We start from the raw sequence: 20410 nt of genomic DNA, 5'->3' as shown, positions 1-20410 counted from the left end.
TGTCGACACTTCACGCAGAGTATTGCCAATGCCGAACAATACCAACATGTTCACATGCATTGGAGTCCGGAAAAAGGTCAGATGTCACGTTTCAGAGGCCCTTTATTTCAAAATAAAACATCAGATCTATGTCAGAGTGGTCTGCTTGGATAGCTGGCTCGAGTTTCCCCCAGTGTTGATTTGGTCCAGGGATATCGAATACTTTCCGATTTAGAATTTTTTAAAAAATTGACGAACCATATCGATATGTTTTCACTTTTCAGAGGCCCTTTATTTCAAAATAAAACATCAGATCTGTATCAGAGGGGTCTGGTTGGATAGCTGGGGTGCTCTCGTTTCCCCCAGTCTAAGGATACCGAAGATTTTTCGATTTAGAAGTTTTTAAAAATTGACGAACAATATCAATGTTTTCACTTTTAAAATGCCTTCTATTCCAAAATAAAACATCAGATCTGTATCAGAGTGATCTGGTTGGATAGCTGGCATGCTCTGGTTTCCCCCAATGTGGATTTGGTCCAAGGATATCGAAGATTTTCCCATTTAGAAGTGTTTTAAACATGACAAATAATGTCAGCATGCACTCAAGTATCTTCTTTTCCTTTCGTCTTTTCCCTTCAAGGGTTCGCCACAGCGTCCTCCATCTTCAGAGGTTTGATTCGCATGTTTGTTTTGACCAAGCTTTTAAGTCGGATGCCCTTCCTGAAACAATCCTCTGTATTTATTCAAGCTTGGGACCGGCACAAGAAGCATGCACTCAAGTATGATGTTGTTTATTTCACTCTTAATTGTAAAGGGTCCTTGGGTGCTTTGAAAAGCGTTTGGATTGGATTGGATTTGCCTTTATTAGTCTCACAGTGGAGAAATTTACATTTCACAGCAGCAAAGTGATGAAACGAATGAAAAAAAGAAATACATGAGCTGCTGGAAAGGCAGCCGCTCTCGCGGCGCCGTCTTGAAGTCAAAAGAACAAAAAAAAAAACTAAATAACAAATAATATGACAACACAAAGACAACATGAAAAACAAAAACACAGAGAGTGATTCATTCTTCAGGACTTGCTGTACCCTCTTTGTGATGACATGAAGCAGTTCTAGATGAAAGAAGAGAGGATCAGGGACATCATGATGGAACGTGCACGTCGACTACAAGCTAAATGTTGAAAGCAAACACGCAGCTGTAGCATCCATTGACGAAAAGAGATCGTCTCAAATCTCCTGTCCCACATAAATCTGCTTCAATTCCAAGCCGCAACAGTTCCACATACGCATCGGCGCTCTGCGCTGACGCTCCTTTTTATCGCAGGCTCCTCAAGCCATGCATCCATCCAGCCGCAGACTGTCCAACGGCACCGACCTTTCCGCTGAACAAAGCGGGGCTGTGAAGATGCTGCCCATTACAGGCGCAAAAAAAACACAACGGCCCCTTTGGTGTCCAGCGATGGCAGTCGAATGGCACCGACATTCCTCCCATTCAAAAACAGTACTGGCATATTCATGCTGCCGAAAAGGCGCAACCGCTCAGCAGTCTCCTCCTTGATGAATGTCATGGTCAAAAATGCTGAAAAACAATCCGTATCCATTCAACCCGACGCCCAACAACACAAAGTGACAAAAGAAAACACAAAACAAGACAAAAACAACAAAAAAGCAAGGCTCATGAGAGCACTTGCTGACGGCTGCCTACTCAGGCGCCATCTTGGACTTCTTTGAACCACTTCTTTTTTTGAGAGTTTTGAAAGGCGCTTCTAAATAAAATGTATTATTATTATTAAGTATTATTATTGTTATTATTATAACTACTTTTCTATCACTTGAGAACGTGTCTTCACTTGAGAACGTGTCTTGGCACTGTTCTGAGATTTCTTATTCTTCCTCGGTGAACGTGATCCTTACCCGACAGCCAAGAAACAGCTTGTTTTCCATATATATATTTTTTTATTTACATCCAAACGACAGGCAAGAAACCGCTTGTTTTCCATATTTTTTGTTTAGTTACATCCAAACCACTGCCGGGCATGAACTCTTTGAGAGCTTTTATTTTGAAGGTGGTGTACGCCGCTCGCTCGCATGCTCGCGAGCCGCAGACTACCGTAATGCACAGTGTGGTCAATCAAAGTGGCGGCTCACTTGACTTCGATTTTGCGAGTGGAGGCTGGCTTGACCGCAGTCAAGAAACCGCTTGTTTTACATATTTTTTTGTTCGTTTACATCCAAACCACTGCCGGACATGCAACTCGGTGTGACGCTTTTATTTTAAAAGTATTCCACCCCGCTCGCTTGCCGCAGGCTACCGTAATTCACAGTGTTGTTGAAATGTGGGAGAGACTCGAATGACCCAGACTGTTACGTCGTTCCGCACAGAAAGGCCGCCCGAATTGGCCCACCCCCTCAAACTTTCCTTCGAGCGTCGGAGGAAGTTGATGCTGGCGTTTCGCAGCATGAAAAAAATATCCAAGTACGAGTTGACTGAACACCTCCCGTTTTATTCACGTTTGAACCTGAAACTTGCTATCATGTGGGCCAGGGATGGGCAGCTTGTAGCCTGCACACTCGGACGCACGAAAAACTAAAGACAGTGGGACAAAGCTCACAGAACGCGCAAACATCCCCAACAAGTGACTACATACGCCATATTGACAACCCACCGTGAAAGCAGGAGTAAGGGATGGAAGCAAGCGAAAACTTTTTAATCTTTGGCGGTTCATCGTTGCGCGTGGGATACCTTACACAAGAAACAAACGAAGGGCAAATGGATTAGAAGACATAAACTAGGGGGAGGAATAAGGCTTCTGGTTGAGCAACGAACCTGCTGGTGGACCTTGCAAGGGGAAAAGCAGGGAGTTGTATAACCCGGAAGTACCGGGTTTGTTATCAGCCCAGGGCAAAAGACGATAAAATAGTTCACAGTGCGAGTCTCGGCAGTGAAGGGCGATGGGGTGTCCCGCCATCCTCTTCGTCGGAAATGTGGGAGCTCGTCCGTTCATGCGCACGCACCCAGGATGACCGTTCACTCGACGGGCGAGGATAGAAACGCCGTGCCGTGATGTCGGCCAGTTCCTATTCGAGAAAACTGATGAAAAATGGTGCCCCCCACGGGATTGGAGTTACCAACCGGCACTTGCGGCACATGTCTACCGCAGTCAAAATGTGGATGTTGTTTTTTCTTAACTATACAAAGACGAGCCTGCAATCTAGCGAAATAAAACAGCGCTGTAGTCAGATAAAAAGATGCGTCCTAAAAAATATATATAAAAAAAATTCTATTGTAGTGGTATGTAGTGGTAACTAACGTGTCGTAAAATTAAAAGTTGTGACGAGAGAAAAAATAGTCGAGTGGAGGACAAAAGTAATGTTTTGGGTACTTTATTTTGTACCCCCCACCCCCAACAATGTTTGTGTGCGTCGCTTGGAAGGGCGACGTGATGACGTCACACGAGCGCTGTATCTCGGCGTTGGGCGGCGCACAGTGGAGGAATGTGATCTCACTTTTGCCACTTTCTTCCCCGCTTGGACCTCGACGACGCGTTATTTCTCCGAAGGCTGACGGCTCGCCCGACAACTTGGTGCCGCGGGATAGCGGGTGAGTGAGAGCGGTACGTCGGGTGCCGTCGGCGGGCCTCGCCCTCAACTTTGGGTGGCGTCGCTCGCTCCGAGGAAACTTTTGGAAAATGGAGGCTGCCCGCACGTCATCACCGGTGGAGAAAATGACGGGCGCTGTCCGACGCTGATCACGATTCAGGACCATGGCTAACACTTTACAAGATGCATTTTTCCCCCCTCGGCGCCGTAGTCGCCACTTTTCGGCCAGCCTCTATAAACTCGCTCGCTCGCACCGTCAAGTTAGTTGAAAAGTCAAGCTTTGGCCCAGCAAATCACGACACGTTCGAGGAGTTTAAAATGAGTTTGGAAAATCGGACGTTTCGCCAACCTCCCAAATGGTTGCAAAAAGTTTGCCGAACAAGAACCAACGCTCGTGTAAACGCTTTGCGCTTCAAAATATCACGACGAGAGCAACGGGGGGTACACTGTCGTTCTTTCTTGGATATGTGTTACTTTTTATTTATTGGGGCGGTTGTTTTTGTCGCTTTTGAGACGCGGGCGCTGTCGACTGGTTCGGTGCTGTTTCAAAATGGCCGACCGGGCCTTTTTTTTCTTCCACACTCCCACAGTTGGCAAACTTTATCAGGGGCACGTTAGTAACGCAACGAAGACACCAGCCCGCGGAAGCTATTCCAAAGGCTTGCCAAGCACGGAGGCTTCCCTTCCCTCGTTTGAGACAATTCTGCTTGGCGAGGAGCAGCGGTGTCAAACGCCTAACCTCCATGAGCATCCAATTGTCACTCAGACTCACGTGCACATCTCCGCATATGTCAGGAGAGCACTCACAAACTGTGGTTACCCTCAGTGGTCTTTTAATAAATGTCAAAAGGAAAGAATAGGGAATGAAACCAAAAATTCGGAAGATACTAAAAGGAGAGGAGTAGCAGTACCTTACATTGCAGGGGTTTCTGAAAAACTAGAGTCCTTCGGCAACACAAAAATCCAACTTATTTCAAACCGCTAAACACTTTAAAGGACAACCGACGTCACTTTTTTGTTTCTTAACTGACATCAGAAAAACGTTTTATAGCATCTAAAATACCCAAAACACGCAGTATGATATTTGTATTCAAATGCAAAACACCAATAAAAATGACTTCGTGTCCGAAATCTGCAAAAAAAAAAAAAGAGCTGCGAAAGCTGCGCCCCCAGTTGGTGACGTCACGCCAAGACGTCTTACATTGCTGGAGAATCTAAGCAATGGCTTCAGATTCGGAGAATATGCTTTCTTGTTACACATGTCGCACCCAAAAATGGCGACCGAGCTGTTTTGAGGAAAAGCTTGGACGCCCTCTTCTGGCGGCTTTTGGGTGCAACACAAGGTTTTCAGACCAAACAGTACAGCAAAATACATTGACGTGATGGAAGGACTGCTACAATGTGTCTTTTTCTCAGTCACGGGCCTTCCTTTAGTGACGTCACGTACGGACTCGTCACCAACTCAAAAACAAGACTTCCTGAATATTCAGCGCGAGTCTTAAAACGTAAAATATAGCTATATGCGGTGGGCTCAGTAGAAGTCATTTGAAGCCATTTTACAAATTATGGACACAACTTGTCCGGAGACGTCGGTTTTCCTTTAAGGCAAAAATTAGTGCATCCAAAAGATAGGCTGCCAAATACAAAACAAAGTCATCCCAAATTTCCCCATTGTGGGACGAATTAAGGTATTCTGATTCTGATGTAGTTTATTCAATACATTGTAAACATGAAGATTGTAAAGAGCAATACATTGGGGAGACTAAACACATTCTCAAAAAAAGACTTTATCAACATCGCAGGGATAATACTAGTGGGCCTCAATCTGCAGTACATTTGCACCTAAAAGCTAGCAACCACTCATTTGACGACAATGAGGTTAAAATCTTAGCGAAAGAAAATAGATGTTTTGAAAGGGGAGTTAAAGAAGCTATTTTCATAAAACAGCAAAACCCTTGACTAAATCGCCATTGTAGGGTGAGGTTCAATTTGGATCATTCGTACCACAGACTTCTTAGGCAACATAGGATTAGTTATGCTGATGATGTGATACCAGAGCAAAAGGGGCAACCAGGCCAGTCATAGATCCCATACTCAGGCAGGACAATAGAAGTAATCAGTCACGACAAAAAGTAATCAGTGTAGCCGTAGGGAATAGTCCTCTGCTCTCCCCAACCTTAGAGCAATTATAGCAGAGTCTGGCACCGCCACGTCTGGACAGTAGGGATATATATATAGGGCTGAAACTACCAGCAAAAGATTTTAGTTCGCTGACGAAGCCTCTTGGATAACGTCCGACACCTTCAAAGAAGTACAGATGACGGCTGAAGAAACATTTTCATCGATCACCAATAGCATTTTCTGCTCTTTTCCATTGTCAGAATGGCCACCATTTAAGATGCCCACATCAATTCTGGTGCCAGTTGTTTGTCGTTTTGTGATGCAAATTGTTTTGTCTCCATTAAAAGGGAATCCATTCTGGCGCATTTGATTTCAGGACTTGATTCCCGGACCTCCCGTTCGGTGGCATCAAGGGCACGGAATTTCTCTTGGGGAAGGTTGAAAGCCAGCATACGTGTCGTTGTGGGCAGGAGGCCAAGATGGCAGCGACTTCGGTGTTCCCCATTGATGCCTTTCCGCTGATGGACGACGTAGGCGGTTCGCCGGCTCCTCAGCTGGTGATGCTGGCCAACGTGGCGGCAGTGGCGGCGGCCGACGGTGCCGAAGCCAGCGCGACGGACGGCAAAGAGATGATGGAGCTGAAGACGGTGGCATGCGGCTACTCTGACAGCGAGGACGAGAGCATCGTCAGGTGAGCGGCGGAGGTGCGGCGAGGGCGCAGCGTTCAGGTTAATGATAATAATAATAATACATTTATAATAATAATAATAATAATACATTTCATTTATTAGCGCAAAACTCTCAAGGTCACTTTACAGTCACAGGATAAGGTCACTAGACAGCTCATAGATAGCGAGCTAGATAGATATAGACTAGATATTAAATACATAACATTTTATTTCACTCACTCACTCACTCACTCACTCACTCACTCACTCACTCACTCACTCACTCACTCACTCACTCACTCACTACTCTCACTCACTCATTCATCCCATGGCCTAGAAGGTCGTAGGGGTGACATGATGGACGTCTGGGCAGTCAGAGATCTCCAGCGCTCTCGGTCTTCAGCAGTTCGTAGCAGGGTGTGGAAGCTGCAGCCTGTCCATTCCTTAATGTTGTCCATCCAGCACTTCCTCTGTCTTCCTCTTCTCCGCTTCCCTTCCACTGTCCCCTCCAGGATGGTTTTGGATAGTGAGGTATGCCTTATAACGTGGCCAAACCAGGCCATTTTACGACGTTTCACCATTGAGAGTACAGGCTCTTGTTCTCCAGAAAGGGTGGTGACTAGCTGTCTGACGTAGTCATTTGTCCGGTGTTCCCTGTAGGATATATTAAGCATCCTTCTGTAGCTCTTATGCTCAAACGCCTTGATCCTGCGCTCCGTGTCTGCTGTAAGTGTCCAGCTCTCACAGCCGTATAACAAAGTGGAGAGTACTAAAGACTTGTACAGCCTGACCTTTACTGCAAAGCCGATGGTATTGCTCCTCCAAATTCTGGCCAGTCTTGTCATGGCTGATGTTGCTATTGCAATTCGTGATTTAATCTCCTTTGTGGAGCTGCCATCCTCACTCACAAAGGACCCAAGGTATTTGAAATCCTTCACCACTTCTAGGGTTTGCCCGTTCATTGTGATTTTTGTTGGTGTTGTTTTATTGGAGCTATTGACCAGTATCTTGCTTTTCTCTGCGCTTATTTGCATACCGTAACCCCTCGCTACCTTTTCCAGTCTGGTGGTAAGCTCCTGGAGTTCGGCTTCGCTTTTTCCCATCAGATCTATGTCATCAGCGAACCGGAGGTTACAGATGGGTCTTCCTCCGATGGATATGGAGGTGTGAAACTCTTCCAGGGCCTCATTCATGATGTTTTCCAGAAAGATGTTGAATAGGACGGGGGACAGAAGACAGCCTTGTCGGACACCTATAGATGTTTTGAAAAGTTCCCCCATGGTGTTGTTCATGAGAACTGCACTGCTTGAGTTGATGTAGAGTGACTGAATGACCTGGATGAGATTCTTGTTAAAGTTGTAGCCTGCCACATCCCCTCATGGCACACCCTGTCAAAGGCTTTTTTAAAGTCGATGAAGTTGTGGAACAGGTCATGTTGATGCTGGAGGTGTTTCTCGATAAGTAATCTGATGTTAAAAATCTGCTCTGTGGTACTTCTTTTTGGTCTGAATCCTGCTTGCTTATCTGCGATAAATTCCTCTGCCCTACTCTCTTGTCTGTTCAGGATGATCCTTAGCAGCACTTTGCTTGCGTGGCAGATCAGGCTGATGGTCCTGTAGTTCTGACACTGCCTTGAGTTCCCCTTCTTAGGGATAGGGATAACCAGAGATTGTGTCCATTTTTGGGGCCATTGCTTGGTTCTCCAAATATTTTGACAAATGTGTGTGAGTGCTTCAATTGTCTCGTGTCCTCCATGTTTCCAAAGTTCAGCTGGGATGTTTGTCGATGCCAGGTGACTTGCCGATCTTCAGGTTCCTTACTGCCTCCTCCACTTCTGCCTGGAGTATCGGCACGTCGTCATCTTCGCTGGTGACCTTTGCGGCGTCAGTGATTACGTTCTGGTTGGGTTTTGTTTTGAGGTTGTAGAGTTCCTGGCAGTACTCTGTCCATCTTCTGATTACTGCTGTCTTTTCGGTTAGCAGAGCACCGTACCTATCTTCTATTATTGTTGCAGTGTGTTGCTGCGTCTTTGTTAAAGCCTTCAATGTGGCGTATTCTGCTTTACTGTTGCCCTGTCGTATACCTGTGTCTATTTTTTCACACTGCTCTGTGATCCACTTTTCCTTTGTTTCCCTCATCCTCTTCCTAATATGTTTGTTCACCATAGTGTGCTGTGTCGCAGCCTCTGGGTCATCCTTCTTGGTCCTTTTTAGTGTCCTTCTGTGGTCACACAGACCAAGGATGTCATCTGTGACCCACGGTTTCTTCTTCTTCCTATACTTCCCTAGTACTTCAGTCGCTGTTTCCACAAATGTGCTTGTTGCGTCACACTAGTGTATGATTTTGAAGTGCGCCTTTCAACACTTTCATGTCTTTCAATTCCTTGATCTCCTTGATGTGCGTATCACCCTGACGCATAGCACACGCTTGCAAATTGTATAAAAGAAGCTGTCGCGGGACAGAGAGATTGGGCGAACCACGGGGCAGAATCATATCAGACTCATCTTGACGCCGGGCGTCGGACGGATATCACGGCACGACTTGCTCGACTCCACGCCGCGATCAAGCTCTGCGCGTCACCTGCCTGGGAGATCTGACAACGAACCTACTTACAAATAAAGAGAACCATCAAACTCTTTATGCTCTCCATAGCGTCTGTCAGTGAGTCAATGCCTTGTAGAAGGTTCAGGGTGGCAAATTTTCCTCCTATGCTTGCCTCAAATATTCCTGCAACTTGTGGGTCTTTCAGTTTTTCTAAGTTAAACCTGATTCGTGGTGAACCGTCTTGCTTTTGGCTTTTGAGTTTGAGTTTGAGTGTCCGCAGCACCATATCGTGGTCACTTCCCACGTCTGCGCCAGGAAACGTCCTGGTTTGGGCTTTGTTTATGCTTGACTTGAATCTTTGAGGGGTCAAGATATAGTCAATTTGATTGTGTATGGCACCATTTGGTGAATGCCATGTCGTTCTGCGGGAGGTTTTATGTGGAAACAGTGTGTTGGCTGCGGTGAGCTTATGGCTCCTTGCAAATTCCAGAAGTCTTAAGCCTCTATCATTTGTTTCTCCTATCCCAAAACGCCCTGCTGTCCCTTCCCAGTGCTCATACGCATCTGTGCCTATTTTGGCATTCCAGTCTCCCTGGACAATGAGAAAGTCCTTCTTGGGTGTTGCCTTAATGGAATTTTCTAACTCCTCATAGAATGTTTCTACTGCATCTTCATCATAGTCCGTCGTTGGGGCATACACTTGGATGATTGGATTGGATTGGATGCCTTTATTAGTCTCACAGTGGAGAAATTTAATATTCATGGGCCGCGCAGCAATCCGGATGCTGATGAGCCTGCTGGATATAGGCGTGCAGCTGATGACTGAGTTAATTTTGCTCTTGTTGACAATAAAGGCAACTCCATGTTGGTGTCTCGATTCTTCTCCACTATACCATATCTTGTGGCCTTCGTCTGTGGTTGTCTCGCCACAGCTGGTCCACCTGACCGCCGCCAGTCCCAAGACATCCCACCTTTATCTGTCTAGTTCATGGGTCAGCTCTTTCACTTTCCCACAGGCATACAGTGTACGGACATTCCATGTACCAATAATGGTATCACTCCTTGGGAGGCTGTGATTTAATGGTGTTCTTGTCCGAGTAGCATACTTGTCGTCCCCACCCTGGGGTAGATCTGTGGGTAGCGCGGTCGTTGTTTTTCCGGGCCTCGACCGATCCGGCATGAGTGATCCTGACTGTTTGTACATCATGACATTTCAGTAGGCAATTAAACTTGGTGGTGCCTATCTCCTCTCCAAGCTCTTCACCAGGGGATCCGGAGCCCCCCTGGTTACCCTTGTCTAGTTTAGCCTGCCAGTCGAAGCAGTTTGCCGTGGTGTGGCCGCAGAACCTCTGCTACTTGGAGCCATAGACAAGAGCTGGGTGATGGTGAGGACCAGTTAGGGATCAACCAGCTATATAAAGCATCAGCAATACAGCTGCGACCGTATCTCCCTCAAGGGTACTACCTCTCCCATACACCCGATACACCACTTTATTTACAACATTTTATTTATTTCATTTATAAGCGCCTTTCAAAACTCTCAAGAACACTTTACAGTCACAGGATCGGATTTTCTATGGATGAGCAGCGGTAGCCACACGCGCCAGCGTTGACTCAACCGCAAAGTAACATAAAATGAACATCATTACACAATAATAATAATAATAATAATAAAAATAATAATCAGAATAAAAAAAATAATAGGAGATGATTGGATTGAATGTACCTCTATTCGTCCCAAAGTGGAGAAATTTACATTTCACTGCAGCAAAGTTCTGAAAGGAAGAGGAAAGGAAAAAAAGAAGTAGAAAAACAAAATCCAGGAGCTGCTGGAAAGGCAGCCACTCTTGCAGTGCCATCCTTAAGTAAAAAAAACTAAATAACAAATAATATGACACCACAAAGTAATTCATTCTTCAGCACTTGCTGTACCCTCTTTGTGACATGAAGCAGTTCTAGATGAAAGAGGAGAGGATCAAAATATCCTTTTCAGCAGTGGATCAGGGACGTCATGGTGCAATGTGCACGTCTACTACAAGCTAAATGTTGAAAGCAAACACGCAGCTGTAGCATCCATTGACGAATAAATTGTCTCACATCTCCTGTCCCACATAAATCCGCTTCAATTCCAACCCGCAACAGTTCCACATACGGAGCGCTTTGTTACAGCTTCAGCTATTGTTAATGCGCTATATAAACCAATATGTATTGCATTGTATTTTGGACAGCTGCCCCCATTTCAAGCTCAGATAACTCCATAGCCATATAACTTAGGAATTAACTCTTTTTTTCTCATGAAAAAAGTGAGGCTCATCCCAGTGTCTGAAACTAATAACAAAACATTACTGGACACCATGGCAGATAACTCTGAAAAGTTGCCTGCCCGGCCATAAAGTTGCCTGCCCCATTTTTCACAACTTTAAACACAATAAGATGACTAATCGCAAAAAAACTATTGTTGCAAAGTATTAAGGATTGTTTTTATTAAGGATGTACCTACCACAAATGCTCCCTTGCTTAATTCATCGTAAATATCCCTTGCTAACGATTTTGCTCCAGTTGGTCGTTTGTCCACACACTCTTCGTCATTTTGCACAATGCAATGCAACGTGAATTCTTCTTTACATGATGCTTTTAATGTGCGTTCAATTTCTAAGCGCCTTTCAAAACTCTCAAGGACACTTTGCAGTCACGGGATAATGTACGTTTACGTTTTGTAGCGTCATAAATTTTGTTAGCTTCTTTTGAATCTTTCTTCTGGGGCTAAGGTTCTGTGCATCTACTTTGGAAAATGACATGCTAATGCACAACCTTATAGCGCTCGGGAAAGACGATAGCACGAAGCAGGCTTCTGATTGGCTGCCGTGCTAAGTATGCAAATTGACAAACGAACCGAAATTCAGACATTTCCAAACCGAATGAAGATTTCTAAATCGGAATAATTTATTGTCATTTCAAAATCTTCGTTCAAAACAAAATCAAACGTTTGCTTTATTTTGTAAAGTAAACGTTTGATTTCGTTTTTTTGAAGAAGTTGTTGGCCACCCGGGCTGAGACATTTTGTAAGTTGTACGCCAGACAGAAAAGTCGCACGCCTCGGGCGTCCGGGCAGACACTATTTCAGACACTGCTAATACTCTCCGCTCCTCGGCAGGTACAGCAATGACATGGCCTTCTCACAGTCTCCGGTCCCATCCGCGGTGCGAGGACAAAATGGCGGCGGGGAGGCCGGTGGCGAATCGCCGTCCCCGAACTCCGCCGCAGCCCACCCGCTGACAGCGGGACGAGACACGCCCGCCAGGGTGCCCCTCGCGGAGGGCACCAAAAAGAAGAAGCCTTTCCACTGCAAGCCATGTCACTTCCAGGCTCACGACGAGAAGGAGTTTGTGGAGCACCTGCGGACGCACGGGATCAGCAAGATGGTGATGGTCAACCGGGTGGAGGGGCGCAAGGAGGCAGAGGCGGTAGCAGACGGCGAGGGCGAGGCGGCCTCAGGGGATGCTAAGGGCTTGATTCGCTGCGAGCGCTGCGGTTACAACACCAACCGCTACGATCACTACGTCGCGCACCTCAAGCACCACAGCAAGGAGGGCGACGACCACAGGTGGGTGCAGCACACACCTTCTTTGGCGCTCGCAGCCGCTCGTCCACACCTTGGCGATGACGCGTCCACCCTTGGGCCTTTTTGCAGAGTGTTCAAGTGCACCTTGTGCGCCTACAGCACAGTCAGTCAGTACCATTGGCGCAAACATCTGCGCAATCATTTTCCCAGCAAACTGCACACGTGCACGCAGTGTTCCTATTTTTCCGACCGCAAGAGCAACTACATCCAGCACATCCGCACGCACACCGGTGAGAGTTCGGGGAGGGGATGTTTCCGGGTGCTGACGCCGACGTTGTCTCAAAAGTGTATGTCCATTTTGCAGGTGTGCGTCCTTTCCAGTGTGTGTACTGCGACTACTCCAGCTCCCAGAAGACGCATCTGACCAGACACATGCGCACGCACTCGGGTTTGTATAGGGTGCACTAACCACACTCGTCGTGCGTGAGTCTCGAGTGCTGCTTGGGGGAAGACCTCTCACATATTGCATCGCCAGAGCCCGACCACCAGACACTTCTTTCTGACCCAAGGCTGGCTATTCCAAAGAATCGTGTTAAAAGCGGATTTCTTTCTCACCAAAACAGTCAATAACGCTGTTTCGAGGAGGGGGTGGGGGTCAGCTGTTGGATCAAAGTTGTTGTTCTTCTCCTGGTTCATGTTCTTCGCTTGAATTGGTCTAAATAATCAATCAGCAGTAATCGAAATGATGAACAGAAAGATGATTTATTCTTGGAACGGCACAGAGAGAGAGAGAGAGACCAGTGTGGAAGAAGACTGCTCTTCCGCCAAGAGATGTTATTTATGCATTAGCGTGAATGACCTCATTTCAAAAGGAGCCAATCGGCTGTGACTTAAAGGACAACCAACGTCACTTTTTTGTTTTTTAACTGACATCAGAAAAACGTTTTATAGCATTTAAAATACCCAAAACACGCAGTATGATATTTTTAGTCAAATGCACTAATAAAAATGACTTCAAGTGTGCTAAATCTGCAAAAAATTGAGCTGCTAATTGGGCATTGTCAGAAAGTCCCGTCCCCAGTTCGTGACGTCATGCCAAGACGTCTTGCATTGCTGAAGAATCAAAACGATGGCTTCAGATTCTGAGAATATGCTTTCTTGTTACACATCCAGTTATGAATATGATTCAAATAGTTCTGAAGAGGAAAGCATACGTTTGCAATCGATTAAAGAATTTATTCCGTGTCATTTTGAGGCAAGCGGGCGGGGGGAATGTCGCACCCAAAATGGCCACCGAGCTGTTGTGAGGAATGAATCAGCCCGTTTCCACAGGCTGATAAATTCCTTCCATGGAGCTTGGATGCCCTCTTCTGGCGGCTTTTGGGTGCAACACAAGGTTTTCAGACCAAACAGTACAACAAAATACATTGACGTGATGGAAGGACTGCTACAATGTGTCTTTTTTTCGGTCAGCGGCGTTCCTTTAGTGACGTCACGTACGGACTCGTCACCAACTCAAAAACAAGACTTCCTGAATATTCAGCGCGAGTCTTAAAACGTAAAATATAACTATATGCGGTGGAATCTTGTTAAAATACGCTCAGTAGAAGTCATTTGAAGCCATTTTACAAATTATGGACACAACTTGTCCGGAGACGTGGGTTGTCCTTTGAGGCATGGAACATTAGACTGAAAACTGATATGAGTGTGTACACATTACAAATAGATGAAGTTATAAGGTAAACTACACACACACACACACACACACACACACACACACACACATATATATATATATATATATATATATATATATATATATATATATATATATATATATATATATATATATATCATAACAACGTAGACTAAACTTAGACACATAAATGAGTGGTTTATAATAAACATTGAATGTTTTAGAATGTGCACATATAAAATAGTCCTATCACAGTCACTCATTCACTGCCAGATGATGTGCAAAAATGTGTCCACTCCATTGCCAGGATTTTTGTCATTTTCACTCAAATTGCAGGACCCACAAAAAATTGAGTTTTAGGACTACACAAACATTTGTTTGTACGTAAGGAACCTTAGACCAGTGGTTCTTAACCTGGGTTCGATTGAACCCTAGGGGTTCGATGAGTCGGTCTCAGGGGTTCGGTGGATCCGCCACCCCTCAGTCTAGACTGCAGTTTGTAGGCACAGTCATTGAAAGAAGGGTTCCATGAATGAGCATATGAAACTGGAAGGGTTCGGTGCCTCCAACAAGATTAAGAACCACTGCCTTAGACCATAGGTCTCAAACTCCGGTCCTGGAGGGCCGTTTTCCTGCTTGTTTTTCATCTCTCCCTGCTGCTAAACACCTGATTGAACACATGATCAGCTCATCAGCAAGCCATGCACAGGCCTGATAACGGCCTTGGTCATTTCAATCATGTGCGTTGCAGCAGGGAGAGATGGAAAAACAAGCAGGTAAACGGCCCTCAAGGACCAGCGTTTGAGACCCATGCCTTAGAGTCCAGGGGTGGGCACTCCTAGTCCTGGAGGGCCACCCTCCTGCATGTTTTCCAAGTCTCCCTGCTGCAACACACCTGATTGAAATGATCAGATACTCACTAAGCTCTGTGGAAGCCTTACATTGAACTTCCTCATGAGTTAATTCCTAAGCGTTAGTTATCTGAGTTTGAAATGAGGGCGGCTGTACTAAGGGCAAATGTTGCCTCCTCGTGAGAGAGAAAAACATTGCCAAAGGTGTGACCAATGCCCCCCCCCCCCTCCCCATCAAGAAAACTGAAACTCAAACAAATTCGGGAATGGCGCTCCTTGTCACGCTTTTCAATTCCCGAATAAATTCGGGAATAGCAGTGAATGAGTTAAAAAACATTAGTTATGGGATTTTGGGAGTCGGGGCGCCCATGGGATACCTGGCCAAGGCATTCGAGGCGTATTGTAGTTGGCACCTCCTGAAGATCGCCATCTTATTCGATTCTCCTCTCGTCGATTTCTCCAGCCTGTTTTGGGGCAGCAGGCGTGGTAGCCCCTTCAAATCATTCCCGAAAAGACCCTCAAAGAACGTTAACGATGACCTCAAGGATGAAATCGTCTTTGTTCACCTATATGGACAATTACAAAACAGTAAAAACAGTTTTGGGGCTTTGGTCTGAACCCTAAGAGCTTTGTTGATGGGAAATCCTTGGAACATCCTACTTGAAAATTCTTTGTTGTTGAACAAATGATGAAAAAAAAAAAGCGTCGCCTCGGTCGGGCTCTGGTCGTCATCATCACAATTGCCCTGATTATCATTGTTGTGTACAGTGATACCTCGTTTTACGAACCCCTGGGCTTATGAACTTTTCGTTTATATATCGTTTTTACCTTGGCATACAAACTATTTTTCGGGATACACACGCAGCGCCACAATGAGTGATGTGTTGTTCGCAAACGAGCCTGTTCTCCTAACAAGAAAATGGCAGCCCACTGTTTTTGTCCTCTATTCCCCGCCCCCAGTCTTCGGTTAAAGCCACGTGATTGGTCAAGACGCAGAAGTGAGGGGAGGTGGTTTAAACATTAGATAGACAGATGACAGAGAGAGAGTGAGAAAATGGATAGGAAACAGCGAAATGAACTCGTTTCAACTTTGATATTTCAAAGGCAGAGTGTAGACGGCAAGGTTAAAATTCCCATCAATCAGGCTCCACAAATAAGCCGCACAAGCCATCTGTACACTTGATGCAAAAAGCTATCAACCCAGCTAAACAGAACACAATTGATGAGGAACAAGGTAAAATTATCGCAGAGAAAGCACCTCCAAGGGATCATTCCTCAAGATGGTGAAAGAAGAAGGCTACGTTCCTCATTGGATTGGATTGGATTTGCCTTTATTAGTCTCGCAGTGGAGAAATTTACATTTCACAGCGGCAAAGTTATGAAAGGAATGAAAGTAGAAAAACAAAATACAGGAGCTGCTAAAAGGGCAGCCACTCTCATCAAACTCAAGTGTTTACTCCATTCCATCAAGCCATCAACGACCATCACAAAGGGAAATAGAACGACGTTATTATACATTACAGTGTATTTCTTTAATTATAATACCATAGCATATTTATTATACATAAAATAAGGTATATTTTGGATTGGATTGGATTTGCCTTTTGTTCGTCTCGCAGTGGATAAATTTACAATTTGAATATAATTTACAATTTTGTGTAGTTTTAAGGCTTAGAAAGTAGAAAATGATGTTTTATGAGGTCCTGGGAACGGATTATTCTCATTGTAATGGTTTCCGATGGGAAATAAATTTTTGGGATACACACTTCGCCTTACACACTGTCTGGGAACCAATTAAGTTCGTTAGCCAAGGTATCACTGTAACTGCTAAGAATGCATATGTATTGATAAGGCTTCATTGTGACTTTTGTTTGTTCACTGAAGCGTTCGAAAGGCACAACAGCACGGTAAACTCTTCTTTGTGTGTGTCTATGTGTGTCTGCGTGTGTCTATGTGTTTGGTGTGCACATATGTGGACTTGAAGTGAATGTGTTTTGGGGACTTAGAGCGAGGTGGCAGGGGCCCAGAAGGAGGCAAACGTCTTAATCTTGCAAATCATTTTAAATCAACACAAATGGTTACCCGCCCGTGGAAACCTCCTGTGACTAACCCCTCATACAAATGATGAAAAGGTTTCTTCAGCCGTCATCTGTACTTCTTTGAAGGTGTCGGACGTTTCGCTTCTTATCCAAGAGGCTTCGTCAGCGAACTAAAATCTTTTGCTGGTAGTTCTGTCCCTATATACATCCCTACTGTCAAGACGTGGCGGTGCCAGACTATGATTGCTCCCTGCTCTCAGGTTTGGGGGGAGGAGAGGACTACTCTCTGCAGCTACACTGATTACCTCTATTGTCCTGACTGATTACTTCTATTGTCCTGCCTGAGTATGGGGTGTACGACTGGCCTGATTGCCCCATTTGCTCTGGTATCACCTCATCAGCATAACTAAGCCGATGTTGCCTATGAAGTCTGTTGTACAAACGATCTAAATTGAACCCCACCCCACCATGGCGATTTAGTGAAGTGTTTTGCTGTTTTATGTAAAGAAATTGGCTGAAGAAACCTTTTCATCGATGGACCCCTCCTGTACATCTGAGAGCTTACACAGACCCTCATGCAAAGTCAAGTGGGTAGTTTTCCACCAAAAAGAGGGTGCGTCTGCCTTGGAAAGATAGTGAAAATACACTCCAACTTGGGGTGGAACTAAAACAAAATTTGACAATATTGAAACGCTCTGACGAGAGATGTTCCTTTTGACTGTATAACTTAGTTGGATCGAATCTTTCTCCAGGTTCATGCCATGTGTAAGATTTGGCTTTTGCATGCAGGTGAGCGTCCGTTCAAGTGCGATAGCTGCAACTACCTGGCCGCCAACCAGCACGAGGTGACCCGCCACGCGCGTCAGGTCCACAATGGTCCCAAGCCGCTGGCGTGCCCCTACTGCGAGTACAAGACAGCCGACCGCAGCAACTTCAAGAAGCACGTGGAACTGCACCTCAACCCTCGGCAGTTCCTTTGCCCACTGTGCAAGTACGCCGCCTCCAAAAAGTGCAACCTGCAGTACCACATCAAATCTCGACACTCGGGCTGCGACGTCACCGTCGACGTCTCCAAGGTCAAGCTGAGAGTCAAAAAACCTGAGCGCCCCGCCAAAGGAAACCTGTCACAACACGTGGAGGAGGACGTTGATGGCCAAGAGGTCAGTGGGGAGCCGCTTTCTGTCGACAGGTCGTTGGGACCCATCAACCTGTCGCTCAAACAGAGCGCAAAAGAGAATGCCATGCAGGAAAAATCCACCACAACCAGACAAAAGAAGTCCAGCAAGACCAAGAAAAGAGTCAAGAAGACGACAAAGGGCGAGGATGAGCCGGAAAGGCCCGGAACGGCTGGCCAGCGGAGCGGGAATGAGAGCAGCGAGCCAAGAAGGGCCAGTGGGAGGAAGTCGGACCAACAAGAACTCCTTACTCAGCACGTTGTCGCCCCAGAAGGCCCTGGGAAGGACAGCAAAGAAAAGTCCAAAAAGAGGAAAGCAGTGCAAAAACTGGACCTTTCGTCCCCGTCTGCGGCAAAGGACCGCCGAACCCAACAAGGCAACGGGTCGCCGTCGACTGAAAAACCGTCCTTTCCGTCCACCCCGCCCGCCAAGAGGACCAGGAGATCCACCAGAAAGTCTTCGGCGAACGGCCAGCACAGCACTCTGGGCGCTCAGGAAAGCTCCGCCAACTTGCAGGTGGGTGGAGCTAACGTGGTCCCGCCTGCGGAGGACCACGGCGGAGCCACGCCGCCCACTCCAGCACCCTCCTTTGCGCCACTTCCGGGCCAGCGCGGCAAAGCCGCCGAGCCCGACGATGACGAAGGCGTCCACAGCAGCCATGAAGGAGGCGATGGCGACTTTAGCGACGGCGCCTCCGAGGGCAGCGACGACTCGGGACTCAACGGAAATGGCGCCGGCGGCTGCAAAACTTCAGATGAGCCGCAGACGCCCGCCCGTGATGTTCCCACTCCGCCTGAGCTTAAAGGTCACACGTGTATATTCTGTGACCGCCATTTTCCCGCGGAGCCCGAATACCGCCGCCACCTCAACCGCCATCTTGTCAACGTGTACTACATGAACGCCACGAATAACTGATGGTCAGCCGTTGGTTGGAAGTAGTGATGGGTAGATGAGGCATCCTGTATCGTTTCGACAAAGTGACACACTGTATTTACACTGTGTTGCTAAATACTGACACCTGGTGGACTTGCAGGAAACATTTGACAGGGTCATCTGACACTGATCTGTCATACCAATTTTATCCAATTCCATTGATTAGGCATTTGCATTCACATTATTTTTACATATACGTAATTTCATTAAAACATTTGATATTTGAGACGCATTTGATAAATTAAGTGAACATCTGGCTGAATACCTAAGTAAGTGTTGTGAATGACAATGGACTCATTGTAATTAAAGATTTTTATTCCAAAAAAATTAGTTTCTCCGTTTTGTTATTCAATTCAATGTATTTCTCTTTTTTAAGGCAATTTCCCCCGCCTTTGAGAAGATCCTCTCACAAGGCACTGAAGAGGCCAGTATGCACAACACCTGTGAGGCCAATATAAAAAGGTGACGGAACGTTGCCGCCATGGACTTCCAGTATAAGAGCGGGTCTTCCGTGCGTTCAACGTATCTTGTTGACATATAGTCGTGATAGGTAGATGAGGCATCCTGTATCGTTTCGACACAGTGACATTGTTGACACTGTTGACGCTGTTGCTGAATACTGTTGCTAAATACTGACACCAGGTGGACTTGCATGAAACATTTGACAGGGTCATCTGACACTGATCTGTCAACACACATTTTCATCTTTTCAAGGTACATAGTCCTGAAAATAAATAGATAGATAAATAATCAAATAGATACATAGTTAAATAAATGAATACATTGGTGAATTGGTAAATAAATAAATACATATATAAATAAACAAAACATTTCATAGTACATTTTTTTAACCACCATAAACCAATAATGACAAGGAACCCTGTACGGCAGGCGTCGGCAACTCGTGGCTTTTTCACCCCCCCCCTGCTGCGGCTCCCTGCGGCTTTAGAAAATAAATAATGAGTATTTAATTCAATGTATATTATTTTAGTTCGTTCGTTTTTAAAATGTAATTCTAAATTTGAAGATTATGATGATTATAAATAATACAAAATAAAACGTTTTCAATTTTTTTGTCGCTCATAATATACGTCACAACCATCGACAGTGGACGTATATCCGGTCACAACCGCCAAATTGCGCACGATTTCTTGAATTTTTCGACCCCCAGGTAGGCCAACTATGGATAAATCTAAGAAAAGAAAAGTGTCTGAAGAAAACAGAACGTTTAATGATACGTGGG

At 45.6% G+C, this 20410-nt stretch overlaps 1 protein-coding gene and 1 long non-coding RNA gene across 3 annotated transcripts; one reads left to right on the top strand and one right to left on the bottom strand.

Annotated features, from left to right (window-relative positions):
• Positions 1–754: 754 nt before the first annotated feature.
• On the bottom strand, positions 755–3313 carry LOC148902458 (uncharacterized). Of its 2 annotated transcripts, XR_016114304.1 has the most exons (3): positions 2806–3313; positions 2645–2721; positions 755–2565 (listed from the first exon to the last, which is right to left on the bottom strand). It is a non-coding gene; the product is annotated as an uncharacterized LOC148902458 (long non-coding RNA). The 2 variants fall into 2 exon arrangements; XR_016114303.1 differs by having other exon boundaries at positions 755–2721; positions 2806–3302.
• Positions 3314–3426: 113 nt separating this feature from the next.
• Positions 3427–19501, top strand: rest (RE1-silencing transcription factor). Its single transcript, XM_088991005.1, has 6 exons — positions 3427–3579; positions 6076–6390; positions 12066–12515; positions 12603–12763; positions 12838–12921; positions 17849–19501. Exons 2-6 carry the CDS (start codon positions 6179–6181, stop codon positions 19147–19149), a joined length of 2208 nt encoding a protein of 735 aa, XP_088847131.1. The 5' UTR covers positions 3427–3579; positions 6076–6178; the 3' UTR covers positions 19150–19501.
• The last annotated feature ends 909 nt before the right edge of the window (positions 19502–20410 follow it).

The sequence above is a fragment of the Hippocampus bargibanti genome, linkage group LG02, assembly GCF_051943395.1.
Source record: "Hippocampus bargibanti isolate YZ-2025 linkage group LG02, ASM5194339v1, whole genome shotgun sequence".
Classification (NCBI taxonomy): domain Eukaryota; kingdom Metazoa; phylum Chordata; class Actinopteri; order Syngnathiformes; family Syngnathidae; genus Hippocampus; species Hippocampus bargibanti.
The sequence above is the reverse complement of the archived record's forward strand: the minus strand, read 5'-3'. Positions and strand labels throughout refer to the sequence as shown.

Coding starts and splice junctions, on each gene's coding strand:
- rest (XM_088991005.1), top strand. CDS start 6,179: ATGGCAGCGACTTCGGTGTTCCCCATTGATGCCTTTCCGCTGATGGAC. Junction 12,764..12,837: donor GCACATCCGCACGCACACCG/GTGAGAGTTCGG, acceptor TCCATTTTGCAG/GTGTGCGTCCTTTCCAGTGT. Junction 12,922..17,848: donor ACACATGCGCACGCACTCGG/GTTTGTATAGGG, acceptor TTTTGCATGCAG/GTGAGCGTCCGTTCAAGTGC.